The sequence below is a fragment of the Callionymus lyra genome, unplaced genomic scaffold (assembly GCF_982586985.1).
Source record: "Callionymus lyra unplaced genomic scaffold, fCalLyr1.hap1.1 HAP1_SCAFFOLD_309, whole genome shotgun sequence".
Taxonomy (NCBI): Eukaryota; Metazoa; Chordata; class Actinopteri; order Syngnathiformes; family Callionymidae; genus Callionymus; species Callionymus lyra.
In genome coordinates, this window is record NW_028258706.1 from 13506 (window position 1) to 39674 (window position 26169).

Consider the following 26169-nt stretch of genomic DNA (forward strand, 5'->3'; position numbering starts at 1 on the left):
CGTTCATGTGTCGTTCATGTACCGTTCATGTGTCGTTCATGTGTCGTTCATGTACCGTTCATGTACCGTTCATGTGTCGTTCATGTGTCGTTCATGTGTCGTTCATGTGTCGTTCATGTACCGTTCATGTGTCGTTCATGTACCGTTCATGTGTCATTCATGTGTCGTTCATGTGTCGTTCATGTGTCGTTCATGTGTCGTTCATGTGTCGTTCATGTACCGTTCATGTACCGTTCATGTACCGTTCATGTGTCGTTCATGTGTCGTTCATGTGTCGTTCATGTACCGTTCATGTGTCGTTCATGTGTCGTTCATGTGTCGTTCATGTACCGTTCATGTGTCGTTCATGTACCGTTCATGTGTCGTTCATGTACCGTTCATGTGTCGTTCATGTGTCGTTCATGTACCGTTCATGTGTCGTTCATGTTTCGTTCATGTGTCATTCATGTGTCGTTCATGTGTCGTTCATGTGTCGTTCATGTGTCGTTCATGTACCGTTCATGTACCGTTCATGTACCGTTCATGTGTCGTTCATGCGCGTTCATGTGTCGTTCATGTGTCGTTCATGTGTCGTTAATGTGTCGTTCATGTGTCGTTCATGTGTCGTTCATGTGTCGTTCATGTGTCGTTCATGTGTCGTTCATGTGTCGTTCATGTGTCGTTCATGTGTCGTTCATGTACCGTTCATGTGTCGTTCATGTGTCGTTCATGTACCGTTCATGTGTCGTTCATGTACCGTTCATGTACCGTTCATGTGTCGTTCATGTGTCGTTCATGTGTCGTTCATGTGTCGTTCATGTACCGTTCATGTGTCGTTCATGTGTCGTTCATGTGTCGTTCATGTACCGTTCATGTGTCGTTCATGTACCGTTCATGTACCGTTCATGTACCGTTCATGTGTCGTTCATGTACCGTTCATGTGTCGTTCATGTGTCGTTCATGTGTCGTTCATGTGTCGTTCATGTACCGTTCATGTGTCGTTCATGTGTCGTTCATGTGTCGTTCATGTACCGTTCATGTGTCGTTCATGTACCGTTCATGTTTCGTTCATGTACCGTTCATGTGTCGTTCATGTGTCGTTCATGTGTCGTTCATGTACCGTTCATGTACCGTTCATGTGTCGTTCATGTGTCGTTCATGTGTCGTTCATGTACCGTTCATGTGTCGTTCATGTGTCGTTAATGTGTCGTTCATGTGTCGTTCATGTACCGTTCATGTGTCGTTCATGTACCGTTCATGTGTCGTTCATGTACTGTTCATGTGTCGTTCATGTGTCGTTCATGTACCGTTCATGTGTCGTTCATGTGTCGTTCATGTACCGTTCATGTACCGTTCATGTGTCGTTCATGTACCGTTCATGTGTCGTTCATGTACTGTTCATGTGTCGTTCATGTGTCGTTCATGTACCGTTCATGTGTCGTTCATGTTTCGTTCATGTGTCGTTCATGTACCGTTCATGTGTCGTTCATGTGTCGTTCATGTGTCGTTCATGTGTCGTTCATGTGTCGTTCATGTGTCGTCCATGTGTCGTTCATGTGTCGTTCATGTTTCGTTCATGTGTTGTTCATGTTTCGTTCATGTGTCGTTCATGTGTCGTCCATGTGTCGTCCATGTGTCGTCCATGTGTCGTTCATGTGTCGTTCATGTGTCGTTCATGTTTCGTTCATGTTTCGTTCATGTGTCGTTCATGTGTCGTCCATGTGTCGTTCATGTGTCGTTCATGTGTCGTTCATGTGTTGTTCATGTTTCGTTCATGTTTCGTTCATGTGTCGTTCATGTGTCGTCCATGTGTCGTTCATGTGTCGTTCATGTGTCGTTCATGTGTCGTTCATGTGTCGTTCATGTGTCGTTAATATTGGAAAATATCACAAATGTTGGCTTCGACTCACTGACTCTGGCTCCCCCAGTGTCAGAACAGAGTAACTGCGATGTGGTGGTGGTTCAGTACAAATATATTAACATTAGTAACTAAATATATAATAATAAATAATAAAACTCACGACAGCAAATATGAAGAAACAAATGTCGTGTAAATAGAAACTTGACGATAAAACATTCAAGTTGTTTGGATCATAAAAGCGTCAACATATAGTGTTAGTAATGTCTGGAGACACTTTAATAACTTTTATATTGACTTTAAATATAAAAATCAACTGAGGATCTACTGACGGTTCTTCTCGGGGTCAAGAGGTCGTACCTGTCGAAGGCAGGATGGACGAGCGGTCGGTCGTCCTGCGGCGATAAGTAGCTGAAGGCGGTGGATCCTCCCAACACTCGCAGCCGGAACGACTGGACCTCGGCCTGCAGCACAGTCGTGAGTCAGTGAGTCAAACACATCTACATCTACAGGGTCACAGGAGGTCACAGGAGGTCACGGGAGGTCACAGGAGTTCACAGGAGGTCACGGGAGGTCACGGGAGGTCACGGGAGGTCACAGGAGTTCACAGGGGGTCACAGGAGGTCACAGGAGGTTACAAGAGGTCACAGGAGGTCACAGGAGGTCACAGGAGGTTACAAGAGGTCACAGGAGGTCACAGGAGGTCACAGGGGGTCACAGGATGTCACGGGAGGTCACAGGAGGTCACAGGAGGTCACAGGAGGTCACAGGAGGTCACAGGAGGTCACAGGAGGTCACAGGAGGTCACAGGAGGTCACAGGAGGTTACAAGAGGTCACAGGAGGTCACAGGAGGTCACAGGAGGTCACAGGAGGTCACCTTCACTCTCGAGGACGACCAGACTCACAAGAACAACTGCTTTCTTATGAAGCTCTATCTTACTTTCAATCAACAGTAGAAATCAATCAAATATTTGATAGATTCTTAGTTTAATCTCATTTTAATCACGTGATGAAGAAACTGTTGCACCATCTACTGGACGGAGAGAAAATGACATCCTTGTTGGAAATATGTTTAGTTTTTGAAACGTATTTAATGCTGGTGAAGAAAACAGTGTCAACGTAAAGTCATGTTCACTCTGACATTGAGGAGTTTTTAAAGGAAAGATCTTTGATGGAATCACAGGGTTTGTCGTTTATTTAAAAACAAGATTCTGTTTCTCTTTGAATCCGATCTTCAGTCGAACTTCAATGATCGAAGCCGAAGATTTAAATCTTGACGTAAACTGTCAATATTTTATGAAGTCGCAAAAGGTTTCGGGGAAAATGTGCTTTTAAATGAGTTTTTAAACTTTTAAATGAGTTTTTAAACTTTTAAATGAGTTTTTAAACTTTTTAAATGAGTTTTTAAACTTTTTAAATGAGTTTTTAAACTTTTAAATGAGTTTTTAAACTTTTAAATGAGTTTTTAAACTTTTTTAATGAGTTTTTAAACTTTTAAATGAGTTTTTAAACTTTTAAATGAGTTTTTAAACTTTTAAATGAGTTTTTAAACTTTTAAAAATGAGTTTTTAAACTTTTAAATGAGTTTTTAAACTTTTAAATGAGTTTTTAAACTTTTTAAATGAGTTTTTAAACTTTTAAAAATGAGTTTTTAAACTTTTAAATGAGTTTTTAAACTTTTAAATGAGTTTTTAAACCTTTTTAATGAGTTTTTAAACTTTTAAATGAGTTTTTAAACTTTTAAATGAGTTTTTAAACCTTTTTAATGAGTTTTTAAACTTTTAAATGAGTTTTTAAACTTTTAAATGAGTTTTTAAACCTTTTTAATGAGTTTTTAAACTTTTAAATGAGTTTTTAAACTTTTAAATGAGTTTTTAAACCTTTTTAATGAGTTTTTAAACTTTTAAATGAGTTTTTAAACTTTTAAATGAGTTTTTAAACTTTTAAAAATGAGTTTTTAAACTTTTAAATGAGTTTTTAAACTTTTTAAATGAGTTTTTAAACTTTTTAAATGAGTTTTTAAACTTTTAAATGAGTTTTTAAACTTTTAAATGAGTTTTTAAACTTTTTAAATGAGTTTTTAAACTTTTAAATGAGTTTTTAAACTTTTAAATGAGTTTTTAAACCTTTTTAATGAGTTTTTAAACTTTTAAATGAGTTTTTAAACTTTTAAATGAGTTTTTAAACTTTTAAAAATGAGTTTTTAAACTTTTAAATGAGTTTTTAAACTTTTTAAATGAGTTTTTAAACTTTTTAAATGAGTTTTTAAACTTTTAAATGAGTTTTTAAACTTTTAAATGAGTTTTTAAACTTTTTAAATGAGTTTTTAAACTTTTAAATGAGTTTTTAAACTTTTAAATGAGTTTTTAAACTTTTTAAATGAGTTTTTAAACTTTTTAAATGAGTTTTTAAACTTTTAAATGAGTTTTTAAACTTTTAAATGAGTTTTTAAACTTTTTAAATGAGTTTTTAAACTTTTTAACAAGTTTTTAAACCTTAAATGATTGACAGCAGAAGGACTTGATGTTTGCAGAGACGTGTTGAATATTCACCGACATTATTATTAACCTTTATTTCATTAACAGTTTCTCTTGTTTAGGGTTCAGGTCGTGACCTTGAGATCAACACGAATCAAACTGTTTTTTTCAAACATCGAGACAAAAGTTTCTTCAGAAAATATAAACATCGTCTAGAAAGTAAGAATCAAAAGAAAACAAACGTAAAGAGTTGAATCTGATGGAGTGTCTTCAAAGGTCACAGGTCAAGGTCATGCAGGTCAGTTACCTGAGCCTGGGACGTGTCCAGCATCAAGTAGTAGATCTTGTTGAGGAGGTTCTGCTGCAGCTGCTGCCACGACACAGTCCTGTCCTCCCACAGCAGGAACGGGGGTCCGAACCTGAGACCAGAACCTTGACTTCAACATGTTCTGAACTTTGAACTCAAAACACTTCAATAAAGTTTCAACATGTCAAAGGTTAAATCTCATGATTTAATGACAATAATGTTAAACTCCGGACCTGACGGCCTGAGGTCCAGACCCGGCCGTGTTGCAGACCAGCAGCAGGACTTTGGATCCGTGACCCCGGTGCTCGAGGGTCGAGGTCGCCGACCTCTGCGGGGGTCTGTGGACGGGCGAGGACGGGAGGCTGCGGTGAGACCCTGGAGACAAATCACAGACTCACTTCCTGTTTGTGCTGCAGCTCGTCAAAGAAACAGGAAGTAGAATTACTTCACATTCAATCATTTGTTTCTGTTCGATCGATAATAATCTAGGATTTAAGGATTTAAACGTCTCGTGATTTGATTGACATCAAAGACCAGGAGATGTTTCTGGATGTTTTGAAGGAACATCTGCTCATAAACACTCGATCCTCATGATGTTCTGATGAAGCACGAACACGGGGTCGTCACGAGGTCACTCAAGGTCACTGAAGGTCAACTCGACAACGCACCCGAGAGCGAGGACGACCCCCGGCCGAGAGGGGGCGGAGCCTGGAAGGCGTAGACGACGTCAGAGTCCGACACCGACGTCAGGTCGTCGGCGTCCCAGAAGGAACGATGGAAACCCGTGGAGTTGAGCTCGGAGAGAATGACCTGCAGAGACGAGCCTCAGGTCAGAGTTCACCGTCAGACGCAGATAGAAAATAATAATGAAGACGCGATCGTCAGCTACACCTGGAGAACAACGACTCACCTGTGCAGGTGAAATACCTCCTTCTTCTGCCACCAGCACTCGCAGGGTCGACATGGACCCGAACAGAGGAACCGCAAGACCGACCCGAAGGTACCTTTGACCTTTGGTACTGAACACTAGGGTCACACACACCGGCCTGTGAAGCAACAATAGAGTCAGACAGAAGCAACAATAGAGTCAGACAGAAGCAACAATAGAGTCAGACAGAAGCGACAATAGAGTCAGACAGAAGCAACAATAGAGTCAGACAGAAGCAACAATAGAGTCAGACAGAAGCAACAATAGAGTCAGACAGAAGCAACAATAGAGTCAGACAGTAACAATAGAGTCAGACAGAAGCGACAATAGAGTCAGACAGAAGCAACAATAGAGTCAGACAGAAGCAACAATAGAGTCAGACAGAAGCAACAATAGAGTCAGACAGAAGCGACAATAGAGTCAGACAGAAGCGACAATAGAGTCAGACAGAAGCAACAATAGAGTCAGACAGAAGCAACAATAGAGTCAGACAGAAGCAACAATAGAGTCAGACAGAAGCAACAATAGAGTCAGACAGTAACAATAGAGTCAGACAGAAGCGACAATAGAGTCAGACAGTAACAATAGAGTCAGACAGAAGCGACAATAGAGTCAGAGAGAAGCAACAATAGAGTCAGACAGAAGCAACAATAGAGTCAGACAGAAGCAACAATAGAGTCAGACAGAAGCAACAATAGAGTCAGACAGAAGCTACAATAGAGTCAGACAGAAGCGACAATAGAGTCAGACAGAAGCAACAATAGAGTCAGACAGAAGCGACAATAGAGTCAGACAGAAGCGACAATAGAGTCAGACAGAAGCGACAATAGAGTCAGACAGAAGCAACAATAGAGTCAGACAGAAGCACAATAGAGTCAGACAGAAGCAACAATAGAGTCAGACAGAAGCAACAATAGAGTCAGACAGAAGCGACAATAGAGTCAGACAGAAGCACAATAGAGTCAGACAGAAGCAACAATAGAGTCAGACAGAAGCAACAATAGAGTCAGACAGAAGCAACAATAGAGTCAGACAGAAGCGACAATAGAGTCAGACAGTAACAATAGAGTCAGACAGAAGCGACAATAGAGTCAGACAGAAGCAACAATAGAGTCAGACAGAAGCACAATAGAGTCAGACAGAAGCAACAATAGAGTCAGACAGAAGCAACAATAGAGTCAGACAGAAGCAACAATAGAGTCAGACAGAAGCGACAATAGAGTCAGACAGAAGCAACAATAGAGTCAGACAGCAACAATGGAGTCAGACAGTAACAATAGAGTCAGACAGCAACGATAGAGTCAGACAGTAACAATAGAGTCAGACAGTAACAATAGAGTCAGACAGAAGCAACAATAGAGTCAGACAGCAACAATAGAGTCAGACAGTAACAATAGAGTCAGACAGCAACAATAGAGTCAGACAGTAACAATAGAGTCAGACAGCAACAATAGAGTCAGACAGCAACAATAGAGTCAGGCAGCTACAATAGAGTCAGACAGCAACAATAGAGTCAGACAGCAACAATAGAGTCAGGCAGCTACAATAGAGTCAGACAGCAACAATAGAGTCAGGCAGCTACAATAGAGTCAGACAGTAACAATAGAGCCAGGCAGCAACAATAGAGTCAGACAGTAACAATAGAGTCAGACAGTAACAATAGAGCCAGGCAGCAACAATAGAGTCAGACAGCAACAATAGAGTCAGACAGAAGCAACAATAGAGTCAGACAGTAACAATAGAGTCAGACAGTAACAATAGAGTCAGACAGCAACCATAGAGTCAGACAGTAACAATAGAGTCAGACAGCAACAATAGAGTCAGACAGCAACAATAGAGTCAGACAGTAACAATAGAGTCAGACAGCAACAATAGAGTCAGGCAGCTACAATAGAGTCAGACAGTAACAATAGAGTCAGACAGTAACAATAGAGCCAGGTAGCAACAATAGAGTCAGACAGCAACAATGGAGTCAGACAGAAGCAACAATAGAGTCAGACAGTAACAATAGAGCCAGGCAGCAACAATAGAGTCAGACAGCAACAATAGAGTCAGACAGAAGCAACAATAGAGTCAGACAGTAACAGTAGAGTCAGACAGTAACAATAGAGTCAGACAGTAACAATAGAGTCAGACAGCAACAATAGAGTCAGACAGTAACAATAGAGTCAGACAGTAACAATAGAGCCAGGCAGCAACAATAGAGTCAGACAGCAACAATAGAGTCAGACAGAAGCAACAATAGAGTCAGACAGTAACAATAGAGTCAGACAGCAACAATAGAGTCAGACAGCAACAATAGAGTCAGACAGTAACAGTAGAGTCAGACAGTAACAATAGAGTCAGACAGCAACAATGGAGTCAGACAGAAGCAACAATATAGTCAGACAGCAACAATAGAGTCAGACAGCAACAATAGAGTCAGACAGCAACACTAGAGTCAGACAGCAACAATAGAGTCAGACAGCAACAATAGAGTCAGACAGCAACAATAGAGTCAGACAGCAACAATAGAGTCAGACAGCAACACTAGAGTCAGACAGCAACACTAGAGTCAGACAGAAGCAACAATAGAGTCAGACAGAAGCAACAATAGAGTCAGACAGCAACAATAGAGTCAGACAGCAACACTAGAGTCAGACAGCAACAATAGAGTCAAACAGCAACAATAGAGTCAGACAGTAACAATAGAGTCAGACAGCAACACTAGAGTCAGACAGCAACAATAGAGTCAGACAGCAACAATAGAGTCAGACAGCAACAATAGAGTCAGACAGAAGCAACATAGCACGAGCGACTCTGATGTTGTTCAAAACAACATTATATCAACATGTTTCAAGATTTGAAAAGATAAGAATCTTGTCTCACCTCGTCTGGCGCAGAGCGACAGGCAGTGAGATGCACAAGAACGGGTCGAACGTGTTGCTCTGTCTCAGGCAGTGAGGACACGTGAGCGACGACCTGAGGACGACACGCGTGTTAACATGTTCGTTGAATCTTAGATACGATTCTTCACCAACTTGACTTAAACAAACATTCAAACAAAGTGTTTTTGAAAGAAGCTCATGTTTGAAGGTCACTGTGACCTTGAAGAGAAACAAAGATGTGTTTAGATGAAAGTTAAAGTGTTTTAATATTATTCTTAACAACACAACTGTTGTTGTAACTTTAACACACACATGAGTAAAGTGTTCACCACATTCTCAGGAAACTTATAGTTGTTATGTTAGTCTTCAACACGTATGATCCACTGACACATGTTAGTCTTCAACACGTATGATCCACTGACACATGTTAGTCTTCAACACGTATGATCCACTGACACATGTTAGTCTTCAACACGTATGATCCACTGACACATGTTAGTCTTCAACACATATGATCCACTGACACATGTTAGTCTTCAACACATATGATCCACTGACACATGTTAGTCTTCAACACGTATGATCCACTGACACATGTTAGTCTTCAACACATATGATCCACTGACACATGTTAGTCTTCAACACGTATGATCCACTGACACATGTTAGTCTTCAACACGTATGATCCACTGACACATGTTAATCTTCAACACGTATGATCCACTGACACATGTTAGTCTTCAACACATATGATCCACTGACACATGTTAGTCTTCAACACATATGATCCACTGACACATGTTAGTCTTCAACACATATGATCCACTGACACATGTTAGTCTTCAACACATATGATCCACTGACACATGTTAGTCTTCAACACATATGATCCACTGACACATGTTAGTCTTCAACACATATGATCCACTGACACATGTTAGTCTTCAACACATATGATCCACTGACACATGTTAGTCTTCAACACGTATGATCCACTGACACATGTTAGTCTTCAACACGTATGATCCACTGACACATGTTAGTCTTCAACACGTATGATCCACTGACACATGTTAGTCTTCAACACGTATGATCCACTGACACATGTTAATCTTCAACACGTATGATCCACTGACACATGTTAGTCTTCAACACGTATGATCCACTGACACATGTTAGTCTTCAACACATATGATCCACTGACACATGTTAGTCTTCAACACGTATGATCCACTGACACATGTTAGTCTTCAACACATATGATCCACTGACACATGTTAGTCTTCAACACATATGATCCACTGACACACGTTAGTCTTCAACAGGTATGATCCACTGACACATGTTAGTCTTCAACACATATGATCCACTGACACATGTTAGTCTTCAACACATATGATCCACTGACACATGTTAGTCTTCAACACGTATGATCCACTGACACATGTTAGTCTTCAACACATATGATCCACTGACACATGTTAGTCTTCAACACATATGATCCACTGACACATGTTAGTCTTCAACACATATGATCCACTGACACATGTTAGTCTTCAACACGTATGATCCACTGACACATGTTAGTCTTCAACACATATGATCCACTGACACATGTTAGTCTTCAACACATATGATCCACTGACACACGTTAGTCTTCAACACATATGATCCACTGACACATGTTAGTCTTCAACACGTATGATCCACTGACACATGTTAGTCTTCAACACATATGATCCACTGACACATGTTAGTCTTCAACACATATGATCCACTGACACATGTTAGTCTTCAACACATATGATCCACTGACACATGTTAGTCTTCAACACATATGATCCACTGACACATGTTAGTCTTCAACACATATGATCCACTGACACATGTTAGTCTTCAACACATATGATCCACTGACACATGTTAGTCTTCAACATGTATGATCCACTGACACATGTTAGTCTTCAACACATATGATCCACTGACACATGTTAGTCTTCAACACATATGATCCACTGACACATGTTAGTCTTCAACACATATGATCCACTGACACATGTTAGTCTTCAACAGGTATGATCCACTGACACATGTTAGTCTTCAACACATATGATCCACTGACACATGTTAGTCTTCAACACATATGATCCACTGACACATGTTAGTCTTCAACACATATGATCCACTGACACACGTTAGTCTTCAACAGGTATGATCCACTGACACATGTTAGTCTTCAACACGTATGATCCACTGACACATGTTAGTCTTCAACACATATGATCCACTGACACATGTTAGTCTTCAACACATATGATCCACTGACACATGTTAGTCTTCAACAGGTATGATCCACTGACACATGTTAGTCTTCAACACATATGATCCACTGACACATGTTAGTCTTCAACACATATGATCCACTGACACATGTTAGTCTTCAACACATATGATCCACTGACACATGTTAGTCTTCAACACATATGATCCACTGACACATGTTAGTCTTCAACACATATGATCCACTGACACATGTTAGTCTTCAACACATATGATCCACTGACACATGTTAGTCTTCAACACGTATGATCCACTGACACATGTTAGTCTTCAACACATATGATCCACTGACACATGTTAGTCTTCAACACATATGATCCACTGACACATGTTAGTCTTCAACACATATGATCCACTGACACATGTTAGTCTTCAACACATATGATCCACTGACACATGTTAGTCTTCAACAGGTATGATCCACTGACACATGTTAGTCTTCAACACATATGATCCACTGACACATGTTAGTCTTCAACACATATGATCCACTGACACATGTTAGTCTTCAACACATATGATCCACTGACACACGTTAGTCTTCAACAGGTATGATCCACTGACACATGTTAGTCTTCAACACGTATGATCCACTGACACATGTTAGTCTTCAACACATATGATCCACTGACACATGTTAGTCTTCAACACATATGATCCACTGACACATGTTAGTCTTCAACAGGTATGATCCACTGACACATGTTAGTCTTCAACACATATGATCCACTGACACATGTTAGTCTTCAACACATATGATCCACTGACACATGTTAGTCTTCAACACATATGATCCACTGACACATGTTAGTCTTCAACACATATGATCCACTGACACATGTTAGTCTTCAACACATATGATCCACTGACACATGTTAGTCTTCAACACATATGATCCACTGACACATGTTAGTCTTCAACACGTATGATCCACTGACACATGTTAGTCTTCAACACATATGATCCACTGACACATGTTAGTCTTCAACACATATGATCCACTGACACATGTTAGTCTTCAACACATATGATCCACTGACACATGTTAGTCTTCAACACGTATGATCCACTGACACATGTTAGTCTTCAACACGTATGATCCACTGACACATGTTAGTCTTCAACACGTATGATCCACTGACACATGTTAGTCTTCAACACATATGATCCACTGACACATGTTAGTCTTCAACACATATGATCCACTGACACATGTTAGTCTTCAACACATATGATCCACTGACACATGTTAGTCTTCAACAGGTATGATCCACTGACACATGTTAGTCTTCAACACGTATGATCCACTGACACATGTTAGTCTTCAACACATATGATCCACTGACACATGTTAGTCTTCAACACGTATGATCCACTGACACACGTTAGTCTTCAACACATAAGATCCACTGACACACGTTAGTCTTCAACACATATGATCCACTGACACACGTTAGTCTTCAACACGTATGATCCACTGACACATGTTAGTCTTCAACACATATGATCCACTGACACATGTTAGTCTTCAACACTTATGATCCACTGACACATGTTAGTCTTCAACACGTATGATCCACTGACACATGTTAGTCTTCAACACATAAGATCCACTGACACATGTTAGTCTTCAACACGTATGATCCACTGACACATGTTAGTCTTCAACACATATGATCCACTGACACATGTTAGTCTTCAACACGTATGATCCACTGACACACGTTAGTCTTCAACACATAAGATCCACTGACACATGTTAGTCTTCAACACGTATGATCCACTGACACATGTTAGTCTTCAACACATATGATCCACTGACACATGTTAGTCTTCAACACGTATGATCCACTGACACACGTTAGTCTTCAACACGTATGATCCACTGACACACGTTAGTCTTCAACACATAAGATCCACTGACACATGTTAGTCTTCAACACATATGATCCACTGACACATGTTAGTCTTCAACACATATGATCCACTGACACATGTTAGTCTTCAACACGTATGATCCACTGACACATGTTAGTCTTCAACACATATGATCCACTGACACATGTTAGTCTTCAACAGGTATGATCCACTGACACATGTTAGTCTTCAACACATATGATCCACTGACACATGTTAGTCTTCAACACATATGATCCACTGACACACGTTAGTCTTCAACACGTATGATCCACTGACACACGTTAGTCTTCAACACGTATGATCCACTGACACACGTTAGTCTTCAACACATATGATCCACTGACACATGTTAGTCTTCAACACGTATGATCCACTGACACATGTTAGTCTTCAACACGTATGATCCACTGACACATGTTAGTCTTCAACACGTATGATCCACTGACACATGTTAGTCTTCAACACATATGATCCACTGACACATGTTAGTCTTCAACACATATGATCCACTGACACATGTTAGTCTTCAACACATATGATCCACTGACACACGTTAGTCTTCAACACATATGATCCACTGACACATGTTAGTCTTCAACACGTATGATCCACTGACACATGTTAGTCTTCAACACGTATGATCCACTGACACATGTTAGTCTTCAACACGTATGATCCACTGACACATGTTAGTCTTCAACACATATGATCCACTGACACATGTTAGTCTTCAACACATATGATCCACTGACACATGTTAGTCTTCAACACATATGATCCACTGACACATGTTAGTCTTCAACACATATGATCCACTGACACATGTTAGTCTTCAACACATATGATCCACTGACACATGTTAGTCTTCAACACGTATGATCCACTGACACATGTTAGTCTTCAACACGTATGATCCACTGACACATGTTAGTCTTCAACACGTATGATCCACTGACACATGTTAGTCTCACCTGTACTGAGCCTGAAAGTGTTCTTGGACAAAACTGTTCCGACTCTTGGGCTGATGAGTGGATCTGGTCCTGGAGTCCAGAGACCTCGTGTCCTGCAGGTACAAAGATGATCTGAAGTCAAGATGTTCCTTAAATCAATGTCACAGTGACATCTTGTGGTGTGAAGGAGGATCACAGTTTTCATTTATTTGTGTTTATTACTTATAATGTGTGAGTCTTAAGAAACCTGCTCACTGAAAATTGATCTAGAAGATGATATTTTATATATACTGAATATATATAGTATATATAGTATATATACTATATATATTCAATTGTGTCCATTTTAATATTTTAGTCCATTTTAATATGTACATTTTTAAATGTTTAAAAAACATTTGACAGATTATTTTCTATTCTCCGCTCAAATAAAAGGAAAACATTAAAAATAATCAACATTTGAAGTGAATCTTCTGAGAATATTGAAGAAACACAAGAACCTTCGACTGAAAGAATGACGTGAAGAAGAGAATAAAGTAGAGAAACGAGTCTCCTGTGACCTGAAGGTTCTATTGAGGAGCTTAGACTGGAGAGAGACACACACACACACACACACACACACACACACACACACAAACTCACACACACACGCACACACACACACACACATACTAATTTCTTGAAGTTAAACCAAATGTTCTTCTCACGAGTGGATCATGTGTTCAATGATTTCTACACAACATCTGGATGTTGGAGGATTTTTGAAGGATTCTTGACGTCATATGACGCTCGTGAGTGAAGACTCGGGTCACTGTCGTGATGAACATCTACGACTTCTGTCATCGAGACGTGTTCCTTGTACCACCTGAAGAACCACCTGAAGAACCACCTGCAGAACCACCTGAAGAACCACCTAAAGAACCACCTGCAGAACCACCTGAAGAACCACCTGAAGAACCACCTGAAGAACCACCTGAAGAACCACCTGAAGAACCACCTGCAGAACCACCTGAAGAACCACCTGCAGAACCACCTGAAGAACCACCTAAAGAACCACCTGAAGAACCACCTGAAGAACCACCTGAAGAACCACCTGAAGAACCACCTAAAGAACCACCTAAAGAACCACCTAAAGAACCACCTGAAGAACCACCTGAAGAACCACCTGAATAACCACCTGAAGAACCACCTGAAGAACCACCTGAAGAACCACCTGCAGAACCACCTGAAGAACCACCTGAAGAACCACCTAAAGAGCCACCTGAAGAACCACCTGAAGAACCACCTGCTGAACCACCTGCAGAACCACCTGAAGAACCACCTGAAGAACCACCTGAAGAACCACCTGAAGAACCACCTGCTGAACCACCTGCAGAACCACCTGAAGAACCACCTGAAGAACCACCTGAAGAACCACCTGAAGAACCACCTGCTGAACCACCTGCAGAACCCACCTGAAGAACCACATGAAGAACCACCTGCAGAACCACCTGAAGAACCACCTGCAGAACCACCTGAAGAACCACCTAAAGAACCACCTGAAGAACCACCTGAAGAACCACCTGAAGAACCACCTGAAGAACCACCTGAAGAACCACCTGAAGAACCACCTGCTGAACCACCTGCAGAACTGGCTCTGCTGCTGAAACATTCCTTGACCTGCTCGACCGGCTCCTGCAGGTGTCAATCATCCATGATGTCATCAGGGTCACGTGACTGACGAGTCACCTGCGACACCTGCTGATGTTGCTCGACTTTGAAACATCTTCACGACGATTGTGTTCAAATCTTATTTCTTCACTGACTTCCATGTATTTGAGTGAAACCATGTTGACTCGGGTTCAGGGGGCGGAGCTTGAGTCATGCTTTAAGCTGCACAAGAATGTGGTTCGTGTTGAACCACGAGGACCAGCAGGTTCGTCCAGTTTCTGAGGTTCAGGATCTGAAGCTGCTTTTCAATGAATCTTTGTCTCGACCTTTGAACTCACGTCATGTTTCGTGAAGAACATTTTTATAATGTTCACGGAGACGATCAAAGGAAACAACGTTGATGAAGAACAACTTTCTCACCAGAGAACAACACAACAGTTGTGTTACACTGATCTCACGATGACTGAAAACATGTGTAACAAACATGTGTAACAAACACGTGTAACAAACACGTGTAACAAACATGTGTAACAAACATGTGTAACAAACATGTGTAACAAACATGTGTAACAAACATGTGTCACAAACATGTGTAACAAACATGTGTAACAAACATGTGTCACAAACATGTGTAACAAACATGTGTCACATACATGTGTAACAAACATGTGTAACAAACATGTGTCACAAACATGTGTCACATACATGTGTAACAAACATGTGTCACATACATGTGTAACAAACATGTGTAACAAACATGTGTCACAAACATGTGTCACATACATGTGTAACAAACATGTGTAACAAACATGTGTCAAAAACATGTGTAACAAACATGTGTAACAAACATGTGTCACAAACATGTGTCACAAACATGTGTAACAAACATGTGTCACAAACATGTGTCACAAACATGTGTCACATACATGTGTAACAAACATGTGTAACAAACATGTGTCACATACATGTGTAACAAACATGTGTAACAAACATGTGTAACAAACATGTGTCACAAACATGTGTCACAAACATGTGTCACATACATGTGTAACAAACATGTGTAACAAACATGTGTCACAAACATGTGTCACATACATGTGTAACAAACATGTGTAACAAACTTGTGTCACAAACATGTGTCACATACATGTGTAACAAACATGTGTAACAAACATGTGTCAAAAACATGTGTAACAAACATGTGTAACAAACATGCGTCACAAACATGTGTAACAAACATGTATAACAAACATGTGTAACAAACATGTGTCACAAACATGTGTCACATACATGTGTAACAAACATGTGTAACAAACATGTGTCACAAACATGTGTCACATACATGTGTAACAAACATGTGTAACAAACATGTGTCAAAAACATGTGTAACAAACATGTGTAACAAACATGTGTCAAAAACATGTATAACAAACATGTGTAACAAACATGTGTCACAAACATGTGTCACATACATGTGTAACAAACATGTGTAACAAACATGTGTCAAAAACATGTGTAACAAACATGCGTCAAAAACATGTATAACAAACATGTGTAACAAACATGTGTCACAAACATGTGTAACAAACATGTGTAACAAACATGTGTCACAAACATGTGTAACAAACATGTGTCACAAACATGTGTAACAAACATGTGTAACAAACATGTGTCACAAACATGTGTAACAAACATGCATCAAAAACATGTATAACAAACATGTGTAACAAACATGTGTCACAAACATGTGTCACAAACATGTGTCACAAACATGTGTCACAAACATGTGTAACAAACATGTGTCAAAAACATGTGTAAACAAACATGTGTAACAAACATGCGTCAAAAACATGCGTCAAAAACATGTATAACAAACATGTGTCAAAAACATGTGTCACAAACTTGTGTCACATACATGTGTAACAAACATGTGTCAAAAACATGTGTAACAAACATGTGTCACAAACATGTGTAACAAACATGTGTCACAAACATGTGTAACAAACATGTGTAACAAACATGTGTAACAAACATTTGTAACAAACATGTGTAACAAACATGTGTCACAAACATGTGTAACAAACATGTGTAACAAACATGTGTAACAAACATTTGTAACAAACATGTGTCACAAACATGTGTAACAAACATGTGTCAAAAACATGTGTCACAAACATGTGTCACAAACATGTGTCACAAACATGTGTCACAAACATGTGTAACAAACATGTGTCACAAACATGTGTAACAAACATGTGTCACAAACATGTGTCACAAACATGTGTAACAAACATGTGCAACAAACATTTGTAACAAACATGTGTCACAAACATGTGTAACAAACATGTGTCACAAACATGTGTCACAAACATGTGTCACAAACATGTGTCACAAACATGTGTCACATACATGTGTAACAAACATGTGTCACATACATGTGTAACAAACATGTGTCACAAACATGTGTAACAAACATGTGTAACAAACATCTGTAACAAACATGTGTAACATACATGTGTTACAAACATGTGTCACATACATGTGTAACAAACATGTGTCACAAACATGTGTCACAAACATGTGTAACAAACATGTGTCAAAAACATGTGTAACAAACATGTGTAACAAACATGTGTCACATATATGTGTAACAAACATGTGTAACAAACATCTGTAACAAACATGTGTAACATACATGTGTTACAAACATGTGTCACATACATGTGTAACAAACATGTGTCACAAACATGTGTCACAAACATGTGTCACATGTGTAACAAACATGTGTCAAAAACATGTGTAACAAACATGTGTAATAAACATGTGTCACATATATGTGTAACAAACATGTGTAACAAACATGTGTAACAAACATGTGTCACATATATGTGTTACAAACATGTGTAACAAACATGTGTAACAAACATGTGTAACAAACATGTGTAACAAACATGTGTAACAAACATGTGTCACATATATGTGTTACAAACATGTGTAACAAACATGTGTAACAAACATGTGTAACAAACATGTGTAACAAACATGTGTCACATACATGAGTAACAAACATGTGTAACAAACATGTGTAACAAACATGTGTAACAAACATGTGTAACAAACATGTGTAACAAACATGTGTAACAAACATGTGTCACATACATGAGTAACAAACATGTGTAACAAACATGTGTAACAAACATGAAAACTTTTAATCTGAGCAACATTAGAGTGTGTTATTGTTGTGTAATTATTTTATTATTATTATTATTATTGTTAAAAATCGAAACAAACAAGTTATTAAATATGTTCAAGAACATTGAACAGAAACATCAACATCTCAGAGACACTCGTCCAGTTACAGACACGAGTCAAGATTCAAAGACAAAGATCATCTCGAAACAAATGTTCCCTCCAGAACCAGAAGCTTCACTGAGATGTTCCACAGACGTGTTTACGTTCCGTGTCCAGATGTTGACGACGTATCTTCACCAACAACACGCGTCATGTTCTCACCTCCATTCTGGCGTCGCTGCCGTCGCTGGCGTCTTCGTGAACCGTGTCCAACAACCACAGCAGGAACTCCAGAGCGTCGTGTTGCGAGTTCCCTCGAAACTGAGAGGCGTGTTTGGCGACTGTGCTCTAGAGGAGACGCGATGATGTCAGCGTTTCATAGAAGCATCACATGACAGGAAGTGAGAATGAATCAATGGTCAAGTATAAATAGAACATTAGATTCACATAAACGAGAAAGACTTGAAGAGATCAACTAAAAAGACTTGACGAGATAAAAGTCAAAGACTCTACGACATAAACGAGAAAGACTTGACGACATAAACGAGAAAGACTTGAAGAGATCAACTAAAAAGACTTGACGAGATAAAAGAGAAAGACTTGACGACAATAAGGAGAAAGACTTGACGACATTAACGTGAAAGACTTGACGACATAAACGAGAAAGACTTGACGACAATAACGAGAAAGACTTGACGACATTAACGTGAAAGACTTGACGACATTAACGAGAAAGACTTGACGACATTAACGAGAAAGACTTGACGACATTAACGAGAAAGACTTGACGACATTAACGTGAAAGACTTGACGACATTAACGAGAAAGACTTGACGACATTAACGAGAAAGACTTGACGACATAAACGTGAAAGACTTGACGACATAAACCAGAAAGACTTGACGACAATAACGAGAAAGACTTGACGACATTAACGAGAAAGACTTGACGACATTAACGAGAAAGACTTGACGACATTAACGAGAAAGACTTGACGACATTAACGAGAAAGACTTGACGACATAAACGTGAAAGACTTGACGACAATAACGAGAAAGACTTGACGACATTAACGAGAAAGACTTGACGACATTAACGAGAAAGACTTGACGACATAAACGTGAAAGACTTGACGACATAAACGTGAAAGACTTGACGACATAAACGAGAAAGACTTGACGACATAAACGTGAAAGACTTGACGACATAAACGAGAAAGACTTGACGACATTAACGAGAAAGACTTGACGACATTAACGAGAAAGACTTGACGACATAAACGTGAAAGACTTGACGACATAAACGAGAAAGACTTGACGACATTAACGAGAAAGACTTGACGACATAAACGTGAAAGACTTGACGACAATAACGAGAAAGACTTGACGACATTAACGAGAAAGACTTGACGACATTAACGAGAAAGACTTGACGACATTAACGAGAAAGACTTGACGACATTAACGAGAAAGACTTGACGACATAAACGTGAAAGACTTGACGACATAAACGAGAAAGACTTGACGACATTAACGAGAAAGACTTGACGACAATAAGGAGAAAGACTTGACGACATAAACGAGAAAGACTTGACGACATTAACGAGAAAGACTTGACGACATTAACGAGAAAGACTTGACGACATAAACGTGAAAGACTTGACGACATAAACGAGAAAGACTTGACGACATTAACGAGAAAGACTTGACGACAATAAGGAGAAAGACTTGACGACATAAACGAGAAAGACTTGACGACATTAACGAGAAAGACTTGACGACATAAACGTGAAAGACTTGACGACATTAACGAGAAAGACTTGACGACATAAACGTGAAAGACTTGACGACAATAACGAGAAAGACTTGACGACATTAACGAGAAAGACTTGACGACATTAACGAGAAAGACTTGACGACATTAACGAGAAAGACTTGACGACATTAACGAGAAAGACTTGACGACATAAACGTGAAAGACTTGACGACATAAACGAGAAAGACTTGACGACATTAACGAGAAAGACTTGACGACATAAACGTGAAAGACTTGACGACAATAACGAGAAAGACTTGACGACATTAACGAGAAAGACTTGACGACATTAACGAGAAAGACTTGACGACATTAACGAGAAAGACTTGACGACATTAACGAGAAAGACTTGACGACATAAACGTGAAAGACTTGACGACATAAACGAGAAAGACTTGACGACATTAACGAGAAAGACTTGACGACAATAAGGAGAAAGACTTGACGACATAAACGAGAAAGACTTGACGACATTAACGAGAAAGACTTGACGACATTAACGAGAAAGACTTGACGACATTAACGTGAAAGACTTGACGACATAAACGAGAAAGACTTGACGACATTAACGAGAAAGACTTGACGACAATAAGGAGAAAGACTTGACGACATAAACGTGAAAGACTTGACGACATAAACGAGAAAGACTTGACGACATTAACGAGAAAGACTTGACGACAATAAGGAGAAAGACTTGACGACATAAACGAGAAAGACTTGACGACATTAACGAGAAAGACTTGACGACATAAACGTGAAAGACTTGACGACATAAACGAGAAAGACTTGACGACATAAACGAGAAAGACTTGACGACATAAACGTGAAAGACTTGACGACATAAACGAGAAAGACTTGACGACATTAACGAGAAGGACTTGACGAAATAAACGAGAAAGACTTGACGACATAAACGAGAAAGACTTGACGACAATAACGAGAAGGACTTGACGACATTAACGAGAAGGACTTGACGACATTAACGAGAAAGACTTGACGACAATAACGAGAAAGACTTGACGACATAAACGTGAAAGACTTGACGAAATAAACGAGAAAGACTTGACGACAATAACGAGAAAGACTTGACGAAATAAACGAGAAAGACTTGACGACATTAAAGAGAAAGACTTGACGACATTAACGAGAAAGACTTGACGACATAAACGTGAAAGACTTTACGACAGTAACGAGAAAGACTTGACGACATAAACGTGAAAGACTTGACGACATTAACGAGAAAGACTTGACGACAATAACGAGAAAGACTTGACGACATAAACGTGAAAGACTTGACGACAATAACGAGAAAGACTTGACGAAATAAACGAGAAAGACTTGATGACATTAAAGAGAAAGACTTGACGACATTAACGAGAAAGACTTGACGACATAAACGTGAAAGACTTTACGACAGTAACCTGAAAGACTTGACGACATTAACGAGAAAGACTTGACGACAATAACGAGAAAGACTTGACGACATAAACGAGAAAGACTTGACGACATAAACGAGAAAGACTTGACGACATAAACGAGAAAGACTTGACGACATAAACGACAAAGACTTGACGACATAAACGACAAAGACTTGACGACATAAACGACAAAGACTTGACGACAATAACGAGAAAGACTTGACGACATTAACGAGAAAGACTTGACGACATTAACGAGAAAGACTTGACGACATTAACGAGAAAGACTTGACGACATTAACGAGAAAGACTTGACGACATAAACGTGAAAGACTTGACGACATAAACGAGAAAGACTTGACGACATTAACGAGAAAGACTTGACGACAATAAGGAGAAAGACTTGACGACATAAACGAGAAAGACTTGACGACATTAACGAGAAAGACTTGACGACATAAACGTGAAAGACTTGACGACATTAACGAGAAAGACTTGACGACATAAACGTGAAAGACTTGACGACAATAACGAGAAAGACTTGACGACATTAACGAGAAAGACTTGAGGACATTAACGAGAAAGACTTGACGACATTAACGAGAAAGACTTGACGACATTAACGAGAAAGACTTGACGACATAAACGTGAAAGACTTGACGACATAAACGAGAAAGACTTGACGACATTAACGAGAAAGACTTGACGACATAAACGTGAAAGACTTGATGACAATAACGAGAAAGACTTGACGACATTAACGAGAAAGACTTGACGACATTAACGAGAAAGACTTGACGACATTAACGAGAAAGACTTGACGACATTAACGAGAAAGACTTGACGACATAAACGTGAAAGACTTGACGACATAAACGAGAAAGACTTGACGACATTAACGAGAAAGACTTGACGACAATAAGGAGAAAGACTTGACGACATAAACGAGAAAGACTTGACGACATTAACGAGAAAGACTTGACGACATTAACGAGAAAGACTTGACGACATTAACGTGAAAGACTTGACGACATAAACGAGAAAGACTTGACGACATTAACGAGAAAGACTTGACGACAATAAGGAGAAAGACTTGACGACATAAACGTGAAAGACTTGACGACATAAACGAGAAAGACTTGACGACATTAACGAGAAAGACTTGACGACAATAAGGAGAAAGACTTGACGACATAAACGAGAAAGACTTGACGACATTAACGAGAAAGACTTGACGACATAAACGTGAAAGACTTGACGACATAAACGAGAAAGACTTGACGACATAAACGAGAAAGACTTGACGACATAAACGTGAAAGACTTGACGACATAAACGAGAAAGACTTGACGACATTAACGAGAAGGACTTGACGAAATAAACGAGAAAGACTTGACGACATAAACGAGAAAGACTTGACGACAATAACGAGAAGGACTTGACGACATTAACGAGAAGGACTTGACGACATAAACGTGAAAGACTTGACGACATAAACGAGAAAGACTTGACGAAATAAACGAGAAGGACTTGACGACATAAACGAGAAAGACTTGACGACATAAACGAGAAAGACTTGACGACATTAACGAGAAAGACTTGACGACATTAACGAGAAAGACTTGATGACATTAACGAGAAAGACTTGACGACATAAACGAGAAAGACTTGACGACATTAACGAGAAAGACTTGACGACATAAACGAGAAAGACTTGACGACATAAACGAGAAAGACTTGACGACATAAACGAGAAAGACTTGACGACATAAACGAGAAAGACTTGACGACATAAACGAGAAAGACTTGACGACATTAACGAGAAAGACTTGACGACATAAACGAGAAAGACTTGACGACATTAACGAGAAAGACTTGACGACATTAACGAGAAAGACTTGACGACATAAACGAGAAAGACTTGACGACATAAACGAGAAAGACTTGACGACATTAACGAGAAAGACTTGACGACATAAACGAGAAAGACTTGACGACATAAACGAGAAAGACTTGACGACATAAACGAGAAAGACTTGACGACATAAACGAGAAAGACTTGACGACATAAACGACAAAGACTTGACGACATAAACGAGAAAGACTTGACGACATAAACGTGAAAGACTTGACAACATTAACGAGAAAGACTTGACGACATAAACGAGAAAGACTTGACGACATAAACGAGAAAGACTTGACGACATAAACGAGAAAGACTTGACGACATAAACGAGAAAGACTTGATGAGACAAAAGAGAAAGACTTGACGACATAAACGAGAAGGACTGGACGACAAAAAAAAAAGACTTGACGACATATTATATATATATATATATATATATATATACACACACATGATATATATAATATATATTTATACATAATTTATATTATATATATAATTTATATTATATATATAATTTATACTATATATATATAAATTATATAATATAATTATATATATTTATATATATATATATTTTCACAATAAAAGAACTTTGATCAAAATAAACTAAAAATCGATTTGTGGGCCACAGGTGAGCCACAGGTGAGCCACAGGTGAGCCACAGGTGGGCCACAGGTGAGCCACAGGTGGGCCACAGGTGAGCCACAGGTGGGCCACAGGTGAGCCACAGGTGAGCCACAGGTGAGCCACAGGTGGGCCACAGGTGAGCCACAGGTGAGCGTGGACTCACCTTGAACTGCACGGACAGCTGCGGGGTGTAGTCCAGGGTCCACAGGGCTCGGACCAGCCCGGCCAGCTGCTCCGTCACCTCGCCCCGGGCGGACTCGAGGCGGTACCGCTCCAGACCCAGATGTTCCGCCAGCAGGTCCGTGTTGCTGAGACACTGCAGCACCGCGTTCATGAAGCAGGTGTTCCCGTGGTTCTTCAGGCCCAGCGCGCCCGGGGTCTGGTCCCCGTGAGCCCCGGGTCCAGGTCCAGGTCCAGGTCCGGGTCCAGGTCCGGGTCCAGGTCCGGGCTCCTGGCTCTGCTTCTGGGTCCCGTCGAACCTCGACCCGCCGGTGTCACGTGGACCGAACCCTCCGTCGTCCACATCCGGTCTCGCGCCGTCACGAAAGTTCGTCAGCGCCGTCAGAGTCCTGAGGATCCTGCCCAGGAAGCTCCTGAAGGATCTTCTTCCTCCGAACCTCCGTGACTTCTGGTCCCGGCGCTTCTTCGCGGGACGTTTCCGTGACTCCATGTCGTGCACCTGTCACCTGCGCGCGCGCTCGCCCGTCAGCAGGAAACACACCTGAGCGACGAATGTCCGACATCCCCGCGTGCGTGTGTCCGCGTCACGTGTGTGTGTGTGTGTGTGTGTGTGTGTGTGTGTGTGTGTGTGTGTGTGTGTGTGTGTGTGTCATGACCTGACGTTTGATCGACGCGAGAGTCACTTCCTGCTGTTCCTGCTGTTCCTCCCCCTGTTACTGTTGAACTATTATTACTATTATATTGTTTTAACTATTAATATTATTATTACTATTATTGATGTTTTTAACTATTATTACTATTATTGTTTGAACTATTATTACTATTATTGTTTGAACTATTATAACTATTATTGTTTTTAACTATTATTACTATTATTGTTTTTAACTATTATTACTATTATTGTTTTTAACTATTATTACTATTATTGTTTGAACTATTATTACTATTATTGTTTGAACTATTATTACTATTATTGGTTGAACTATTATTACTATTATTGTTTGAACTATTATTACTATTATTGTTTGAACTATTATTACTATTATTGTTTGAACTATTATTACTATTATTGTTTGAACTATTATAACTATTATTGTTTTTAACTATTATTACTATTATTGTTTGAACTATTATAACTATTATTGTTTGAACTATTATTACTATTATTGTTTGAACTATTATAACTATTATTGTTTTTAACTATTATTACTATTATTGTTTTTAACTATTATTACTATTATTGTTTTTAACTATTATTACTATTATTGTTTGAACTATTATTACTATTATTGTTTGAACTATTATTACTATTATTGGTTGAACTATTATTACTATTATTGTTTGAACTATTATTACTATTATTGTTTGAACTATTATTACTATTATTGTTTGAACTATTATTACTATTATTGTTTGAACTATTATAACTATTATTGTTTTTAACTATTATTACTATTATTGTTTGAACTATTATAACTATTATTGTTTGAACTATTATAACTATTATTGTTTTAACTATTATAACTATTATTGTTTTTAACTATTATTACTATTATTGTTTGAACTATTATTACTATTATTGTTTTTAACTATTATAACTATTATTGTTTTTAACTATTATTACTATTATTGTTTGAACTATTATTACCATT

The 26169-nt window shown here is 39.2% G+C and overlaps 1 protein-coding gene across 1 annotated transcript in view; it reads right to left on the bottom strand.

The window, feature by feature from the left end:
• The window catches only part of LOC148057927 (ubiquitin carboxyl-terminal hydrolase 43-like), a gene marked incomplete at its 3' end in the record, with an annotated part of 37737 nt that extends 12591 nt beyond the window's left edge, over positions 1–25146 (bottom strand). The window contains 9 exon segments of the mRNA XM_087782694.1: positions 2198–2301; positions 4623–4734; positions 4856–4997; positions 5291–5432; positions 5533–5668; positions 8419–8511; positions 13649–13740; positions 18791–18916; positions 24501–25146. Of these exon segments, the coding sequence (XP_087638820.1) occupies positions 2198–2301; positions 4623–4734; positions 4856–4997; positions 5291–5432; positions 5533–5668; positions 8419–8511; positions 13649–13740; positions 18791–18916; positions 24501–25007 (1454 nt within the window).
• Positions 25147–26169: the final 1023 nt, after the last annotated feature.